The sequence below is a fragment of the Protopterus annectens genome, chromosome 9.part0 (genome assembly GCF_019279795.1).
Source record: "Protopterus annectens isolate FY-2018-M chromosome 9.part0, PAN1.0, whole genome shotgun sequence".
Taxonomy (NCBI): Eukaryota; Metazoa; Chordata; order Ceratodontiformes; family Protopteridae; genus Protopterus; species Protopterus annectens.
Genome location: NC_056743.1, coordinates 833,369,040 through 833,378,260, shown reverse-complemented (window position 1 = coordinate 833,378,260; position 9,221 = coordinate 833,369,040). Strand labels below are relative to the sequence as shown.

The following is a 9,221-nucleotide window of genomic DNA, read 5'->3' as shown; positions in this document are numbered from 1 at the left end:
ACTCTCATGTCCTTTTTCACGAATGACCTCACTGTAATACATACATTTGTGATTTGCAAATTTAATATGCAAATAAGCAGTTTGCATACAGACATTCTAAATTCCTCATAAAGCACAAAAAGTAAATCACATTAAGGTTAATCTGAGTATATACTTACCGCAATGAACATCAAAGATCAATATTAGGAGAAATGAAAGACAGACATTCCTGCTAATAAACATGTCCAAAGTTTCGGGTTCCTTTGACGTGTAAATGTTCATATTACTCAATATCTGCAGCTGCCTGTGTTATTGAAGCTGCAGTGTACAATTTGCAGAAATGTGTTTCATATTCTCCACCCAGTGTCAGACAGCTTTCTGTGCTAATCAGGAAGCATGCGATTAGTTCACAAAAATAAATAAGTGAATCCTAAAAAGAGGAAGTAAGAGCTGGGAGAGCTGATCTAAAGCTAATTTAAAGCTGTTTTGTTGCGATGTATGTCTCTTAAATATTCTGCGTTTTTCTAGCAGCACACACTGTCTCAGTTCTCACCGAAGTTCTCAGATCTTGATTGAATTTTTCTAAAGAAAATTCTGCTAATGACTTCTGGAATTATTTTATAAGCAGGAAACAACGAGTAAACAATGTGTAGAAAAATCCTGATTTCTCTCTCTGCAGTCATTTTGTGGAGTTTTGTATTGTTTTCACTAGCTGAAAAAGGTAAGGTAAAACTGTAAACATTTCTAAATACAAATTTAATACAAAGAAACGTACTAGCCAGATCTGCACATTCTGTTTTATTTTCTACCAGCTGGCTTGTGCTAGGCAGAGGTGTGTTATTAGGGGACGTCGGGTATGTATTTATCCCAGTTAAGTAAAACATTGACATACTGAGTGAAAAGGGAATGTATCTTATTCTCCTTTACAACTTTAAGCCAGATCATGCTGGCCAGCTATGCTGGGCACTCATAAGTTTAAAAGGTACGGTATGACAATTGATCCCTGAATGCTTAACAGGTGGCATAGCTTTGTTATTAGTCTGAGTCATAGAGGGAAAAGAAACAAGCTTGGGGTACAGAGCAGGAGTTGCATTAGAAAAAGACTAATGTGCACAGCTACCAAAGCTGAGGTTGAAAACCTAAGGTGTGTGCCTGCAAGCATCCCAGGAATTGTGCTGTGCATTGTGCTGCAGGCACACACCTTAGATGTGGACAGTGCTTCTGGGTAACTGCTGTATACTGCAGTGCCAGTGGAAGTACCACAGCTATAGCAGGGTGAAGGGGGCAGCTTCCACATATGTATACGGTTAGGACTGTGAGAGGTCAGTCTGACATGAGTGCAGTACTGGCATTTATTTTAACAGCCATGGCCAATACTGCAGCTGTTTAAATTAAAGTCTTCAGATGTCAGTAGCTACAGAAAGGAGATAGTCAAGCTCCTTGCTATACTCCTGGAGTTATGAGGATTTTTTTTGTTTGTTTGTTTTGGTTCTCAGATTTGGATTGAGTGGACATCATTCTGGGACTTGCCCAGGGTGCCAATTGACCTAGCTATGGCCAATGGCTTTGCAGATTGCAAACTCACTTTTGATTCATGAATATCAGAAGGCTGTGGCTTCTTTTCCCATGCTTTGTGCATTGGTTCATATTTTAATAGTGACACTGCATTACTATATAGAAGGAGTCAGGAAGGAAGGCTATACTCTAGAGGTGCTATCCATCAGATCTGATGTAATACCAGGTTTCCTTATGCCTTATTCATTCATAGTTCTTGAGGATATTAAAAGATCCTATGCAACCTGTCTGGATGAAGATTGGCAATACTTGCTATTCATCATGAAAAACACCCTGAGTTGTGATTGTAGCAAGTTCCATTTGGATCATTTAATTTAGCCAGTCGGCAAATAATTAAATTAAATCAGATGATGAAAAATCTAGCATTTTAACAAGCTATGGATATCTTGAATATTACTAATATTTGACACATTGTATGAATGTATTAATGTAATTATTCATCTAATATCATTAAGTTTTATATTCTACTTCTTGTTTCAGATAAATATACTTTCGATGCATATTTATTCTCAACAGACAATGATATATACAAAGGTAATTTTAAGCTATCTCTATCAATAAACGGAATAGAAATTATACACTGGGATGAGACAAATAAAACGTTCTTGCAGCAGATTGGAGGACTGGAAGAGCTGATGCCATTTCTTAACAGCTTAGTGAAGCTAAATTCTGGAGGAACAATGCAGTTACATGAACGTATCTTTAAAGTAATGTCAGAAGAGACTCACAATGCCCCAGCACCTAATGGTATGGTTTGTTGTCGTACTCTCTTCTCTTTCATTTAAAATGACTTAGTATTGTTGAAAACTTTGTTTAAGAGTGCAACTGTATAAAACAGGGTTGGCATAATGCATTTATGCAATTACTTTGTAGAGTACAACTATAAATATGTAAATAAGGGTCTATGTTACCAAACAGAAAAGTTATTTAAATTAATACAAAAACACCGACACATAAATACTGAACATAAACATTGAAACACCTAAACACCAAAAACTTTCACATCGAATTCTCGTGGTTGGCCAGATCTTACAAACAACAGCGGCTGACATCACCACATTCATTCCATACAGGGCACTCATGAACAAAACCATCTACATACATATAGTCTTATATACCACACTTTAGCTGCTTAGTCTGTTACCAAAAATTCCACTTACATGAAAAACGTAATTTATCAACTTCAGTCTTGTGTGAGGGGCACACCGCCGTAACTATATATACCAACTACAAGATTGCAATACAGTGAGGAAAGGGCAAACTTTCCGATCTTCACTGTACCGCGATCTCATTAAGAACAGGTTGATTAATGGCATTTTTAATGCAAGTCCATTTAGTTAACAGATTTTTCCATAATGCAAGATACACCCGGTTAGGTGATATTCAATTCATGTACATTACTCACCAGCAACCCAGGCTCATGATGTTGCCAAGTATTATTATTCTACAATCAGAATTTCAGTGTTTATTGATTTCACTATTTACACACTTTCCTATTTACGTGTCGATCTTTTAGTGTTTGCTTAAATAGGATTTTGATTTGATAATATAGACCCTGTAAATAATGCTAGTTAAGTTGAGATTTGGATATGATACAGAAAAAATATATTATACAGATTGTTGTAACATTGTGACCTGAAATATTGTGTTTAGGTAGATTTGGAAACTGCTTTTTTCTTTATTTACTTTTATATATGAGACAAAGGTATCTCGAGAAATAAGTCAGCTAGTGAATGCTACCATAAATAAATATATATGGCAGCCATTTGTATAATAATTTAAGCATATCTTTTTATGCCTTGATTGGTTTAATCTACCACAGGTACTAGGGCAAACCTGCATGTGTCTTTGGCAGGAAAGACATTATTCTTGAGTAGTGTTTTGCCATCATCTAGAGTAATGCAGAGATTCAAAAACAAGATAATTGGCTTTAGTAACTGACTATATGCCTGTTGTTATTCCAGGGGGAATCCAGTATGTGTCTACTTGGAATGAGGTGGCTGACAAGCCTTTCTGCTTTGCCAGGGATGATCTGTACCTCTCTTAACAAGGCTTTCACATTTTGGCTAAAGCTTTTGTTGCTCTCACAATCCATTTTTAAACAGAGTCCATCTGATGGACCCTCCAATCTAGTAAATTCTAATTTGGAACACATTAAGGTGGCTTAACTCAATGCCAGATATCTTCACAAAAACACTTGAAACTGAGGTTTTCCTGCAACTTGAACACATTTGTATATGTATAGTTACAGATACCTGGTTTTAGAGCAAACAAAGCGCTCCCTCTATTCCTGAGTATAATGCATATCACGTCTTCAGGCCTACAGGTCATTGTAGGGAGGTATCAGTATTTGTGAGGGGTATTATCACCTCTAAACAGATTCCTTAGGATACCATATTTAACTCCTAGATGTCTAAATCAACATAACTAAGACTGATTGACACATCATAGCTAGTTACAGAATGCCCTCTATGCCCCCTTCTGAGCATAATAGGTGTCTTAACACATTAGCTGAAATTCTGATTAAACCCAACACCTTTTGACTGGGGGACTTCATCTATCCATCAGTAAACTGGCTGACTTACATTGCCAATGGCTGTCATGCACAGTGCTTCCTTAACATTTTAAATACTATCTCTCTTTTTACAAATAATTAACCATTTTACTAGATGCCCCCTATATTTTTTATCTAATTAAAACAAATGTGGCCTCCACCTCATCTTGCACATCTGCATATCTGTCACCATGCCTTGTGAAATCAGACCACTAAACAGTGACCTTTGCCTTTAAAACAGGTGATACTCTGTTCTGATCCTTCTCCAATGGATCTCATTGTTCAAGGTGCTGTCTATGCCTTTGACTGCTACTCACACTTAAATGGGTGTACTGATAAGGCAATTTCTATCAGTGCCAAATGCAATGAGAAATTGAAAAACAAACGTTTATGGTGGAATACCTTTGTAAAATAAATTATATAACAAGACAAAGAAATTGATTAATGTTTATAAGAGGTCTCATTCTACCTACCTTAAAAGCACACTTCAGAAAACTAGTAAATAGCTTAAGGGAACCATTAGGAACTTCAAAGCTGAATATGAACTTAAAAATGGCCACTAAAACCAAAAATAACAACAAATCTTTCTTTAAATGTGTCTAGGAATTAAGAACACACAAAAAACAATGTTCAAAATTAGTCTACACTAATGCACACTTTCACCCAGGGAAATAGCTAATATCCTAGTTGGCAAAATTAGCACAAATTTTATTCCATTCACAGTTATAGCTACTGCACAGATTTCACAGTTGCAGCCACCCACCTTTAATTACTATGGAACAAGTTCTCTCTGCCCTCTCATATCTAAAAATACCACCTCCATGGGGTCTGATAATGTACCAGGTTGCTTGATTACCAGAAAACAACCATTGTAATGCCATTGCACAAGGGTGGCCCAGCCATGAATCCTGCTAACTATAGACCTATTAGTTTCACTAATCTTATAATGTAAAACTACTGGATTCATATCAGTTTGCCTTTACCTCATTCATTTCTTTGAAAAAGTAACCAAAGCAGTGGATATTAGTTATGCAATATTTGCTGCATATTTGCACCTTGTAACAAAAAAATAAATCCTGTTACCCCAGCTATCTGGAATGTTGTAAATAGTTATATGTCATTTGCGAATATCAGCAGGATGCAATTGTGTATGTTACCACTATATTAGAGCTGTGTGTTGTCTGTATATCAAGCTGCTGGTACAGAAATGTGTGTAAAGTACTGAGCTTAAAGGATGTATCCACAGTGTACCCTACTGGAAGAGAACAGAAATGGATATAAACTATTCTACCTGTGTAAATGTATATGCTTTAACAGTGGGAACTAGAACATAGAGGGTTAACTTGCAAAACTTCAAGAAAATAGTTGAAATTATTTTTTTTTATAATTGCTCCATAAAAGTTAGTTTCAATGCAACAAGGAGACATGTTGTCTAAAACTAGGGGGCCTTCTACATTGAGTTGCAAGTGTTTTGTTGTTTTATGACTTCCAGGATCTGCAAACATCTAAGAGACACCTTTATTTGTGTATTTTTCACAGGGAGATGCTAAATGCTACCTCAGTGGTTGTTTTAAGCCTGGGAACTGAAGTCAGCTAACAAAAAGTGATGTCATGCTGCCAGTATCCCAGCAGTAATATTTGACATTAATTTAAGAATTCTCTGAGAAAAATAAATTGTGCATTTTCTATTTTGTCTTTGACCTGGAAACATCCACTCACCACTTCTGCTGCTTGTTATTCTGTAAGTAAATTAACTAGGGTACCATGATTTCTCTTAGATACAGTTAGGAATATATTGAAGTTTAGCTTAGATGTTTTCTTTATTTATTTGATAATGTCATGCAATGTTGTTTTAAATATTTCCTGTGATTGTATTATTAAATATATTTAAACCTATATTTGTGGCTGATATTTGTGAGACACATTTAAGCTCGGAGAGTACTTGCATATTTATTTGGTACCAATGTGCAGGCCACTCCTAATAGCCTTGCTCTTGGTCAGACTACCATTTAGATTAATAGTAACATTACACAGTAAAATAGGACACCCTTTGCTAAGGGCCGTAAAGTAGCTCATAAGTATGGCTGGTGGAATGAAAAGCTACCTTATAGTCTGGGCAGAAGGGGGCATAGCTAGTAAACCTGAGTCAGCCTTTCCCAAGGGGTGTGTGTGTGTGTGTGTGTGTGTGTGTGTGTGTGTGTGTGTGTGTGTGTGTGTGTGTGTGTGTGTGTGTGTGTGTGTGTGTGTGTGTGTGTGTGTGTGTGTGTGTGTGTGTGTGTCAGCTACTTGGGCAGAGATACGAAGCACTGGTTGGACAGAGGGTACTGGAGGTCTTAGCAATGGCCACTCAGCTGAGATCTCAACTCTATAGCTGTGATCTCAGCTGAAAACTCAACTCTATAGCTGTGATCTCAGCTGAGTGGTCTTAGCATTGGCCACTCAGCTGAGATCTCAACTCTATAGCTGTACCAGTGGGGAGTATTACTGGGGATCTGGAGAAAGAGGGAGAAACCACCCCTAGACTGTGATCTCTGTGTGTTCTTAAGGGAAATTACACTTTACTGTTTGTGTACTTGTCGTCCTCCCACTGTGTAAGCCCCTACTGTTGCCAGTGGTGAGGACTGAGACTCCTTAATTACTGGGCCAGTACTGGGGCATCACAGACCTATCCAATGCATTTGATATCATGCCCTTTTTTTAATTTCTCCAAATCGTTTGGGTTTCTAACACCATGATAGGAATGGACCCCATCCCTATGTCAAAGGACAATCAAAGTTCATGAAATTAGTATTGTTTTAATCTTAGATGTCAGCCAGAAGTGCTCTTTGCAGCTCCCGCAATGTGCCCAGTAATGACTCCATCTGCAATTTGTATGGAGTTACATGTATTGGTAACATATCTAAATATGATTGTAGATTGTGTTTTTATAAGACCTGTTGCTCCTACTATTATTGGGATTGTCTGAGTATCTTTCTTCCACATTGCTCTAGTTTCTGCCTGCAAAGCCTGATATTTTATGACTTTGTGTCTCTCTGTACACAAGACACTGTAGTCATTGGGTGTTGCGATTTCAATGATTAATGCTACTTTTGTCTTCTTTTCATGGGCCACTATATCAGGTTTTCTAACATCTGTCTTTTGAACTGTTGGTAATGACTAATCCCATGTGATATAGACGTCATCATTTTCTATGATGCTTTGTGGCTCATGTTTCCAGTGTTTTTCAGCCACTTTAATACCATAATGTTTACACAATTCCCAGTGCAACAGTCCTGCCACATTTTTATGCCTTTCAGTATACAGTCCTTCTGCCATTAGGATATTGCAGCCAGCAATGAGGTGTGCAACTGTTTCCAATTTTGTTTTACAAAACCTTCATTTGTCTGCTTCTCCCGCATGTTCAATGGACTTTGTAAACCAACGTGCACATAGCCCACAATCTTGTGCCGCCAATATTAACCTTTCATCTCTTGGTATGAATTCTCCTCTCATTAACCATTCCTGCATTTGTTCTTGATCAACATGAGGTTCTTCCAGAAGTTTTCTATACTTGCAACATTTTTCACATTTCTAGTCTTCTCATCTGGTCCTTCACCTTATATTCGTTATTTTGTTTTTTGGCACATTCAGTTGCTGCCTGATTTTTTTCTTCTTGTGGTTTGATTTCCATTCCTACTTGACGCCGATATGCTTCTGCTAGCCTAAGCAGGAAAGTCATCTTGGATTTATTCTCCTCATGTTTCAAAACGTTCACTATGTTTCGGTCTTCTGAGGTCAGCAGATATCTGTGGAGTCCCACAATTGCAGATCTATACATGTAATCAATTTCAAGGAGGCCCATCCCTCCTTCAGAATGGGAATATATAATCTTGGTATACAGTACTTTTTCTAAATCATTTGGTGAGCATGAAGCATCCTTGTTGTTTTCCTATCTAATCTATCCAACACATTTTAGAGCCAGTCAATCACTCCAAAACTGTAATTTAGGAGAGAAAGAGCAAATTGGTTTATTGCTTGGATTTTGTTCCTAGATGTCAACACTGTTTTCAGGGTTAATTTAAGTCTTCCAAAGTATTCCTTACTAAGTTTTATTCACATTTGTTCATGTTTTATTGCTCATCTTTCATCAGTTCCTAAATATTTATATACTCCCTCTTGCTCAAGTTCTTTTATATCACATTCTTGTCCCAAACTGATGTTTTCTTGGGGCTGCAGCTTTCGTGTTTTAAAGGTTGCTTTTGCATATTTATCAAGAGCAAATGACATTCTTATATCATCTGAAAAAGTTTTGACAACTTGTCGTTATGCTTTCAGTTCCTCATCTGATGAGCTATACAGTATTAAATCATCAACAAAGAGAAGATGAGAAGTTTTGTTTTCTAGGAGCCAAATTAAAGCCATAGCCTAAGCTGTTAAGTAGACAGCTTAATGGATTAAGGGTAAAGCAGAACAGCAGCAGTGACAGAGAGTCACCCTGAAATGCCCTTCTTTGAATTTTTATCCCTGGGATAATAATTTCTTCTTTATCATGGCTTAAAGTCATTTAGCACTGTTTCATGTCACTGTAATGTAGTAGATCAGTATAGGGTGTATCTTATACATTTTTAATCACTCTTTTATCCATGAATGTGGGATACTATCAAATGCTTTTTGCAGTCAATCCATGCAATATTTAGATTCTTCCCCTTTTTACAGTTCTCTGTTATGTCTTTATTTAACAACAAATGATCCTTTGTTCCATATGACTTTCTTTTATTGCCCTTTTGTTCTATTGCCATAATTGAGTTTTCTTCTAAATGACTATAAACTCTGTCAACATCAATTCCAGTGTAAAGTTTATATGTAGTCGAAAGGCAAGTTATTGGCCTATAATTTTTAAAGTACCTTGCAGGTTCACTCTTAAGTAGGAGCATTGCTTTTCCTGTTGTTAGCCAGGATGGTGTCTGTTTGGGTTGCTCATATAAATAGTTCTTACCCATGGCTAAATCTTCATGCAAAGATGTTAATACTTTTAATCACATGTTAGGTACTGCATCTGGGCCTGGGATTTTCCAATTAGAGACTTTTCTTAACTTTGTTTCAATCTCTCTGGCTGTTACGTCATCCCATTTCA

The 9,221-nt window shown here is 37.0% G+C and overlaps 1 protein-coding gene across 1 annotated transcript in view; it reads left to right on the top strand.

The window, feature by feature from the left end:
* Window positions 1–378: 378 nt before the first annotated feature.
* The window catches only part of LOC122811578 (H-2 class II histocompatibility antigen, A-U alpha chain-like), a 60,793-nt gene continuing 51,950 nt past the window's right edge, over window positions 379–9,221 (top strand). The window contains exons 1-2 of the mRNA XM_044083507.1: window positions 379–700; window positions 2,035–2,301. Of these exons, the coding sequence (XP_043939442.1) occupies window positions 625–700; window positions 2,035–2,301 (343 nt within the window). The 5' untranslated portion in view covers window positions 379–624. The remainder of the gene's footprint in view (window positions 701–2,034; window positions 2,302–9,221) is intronic.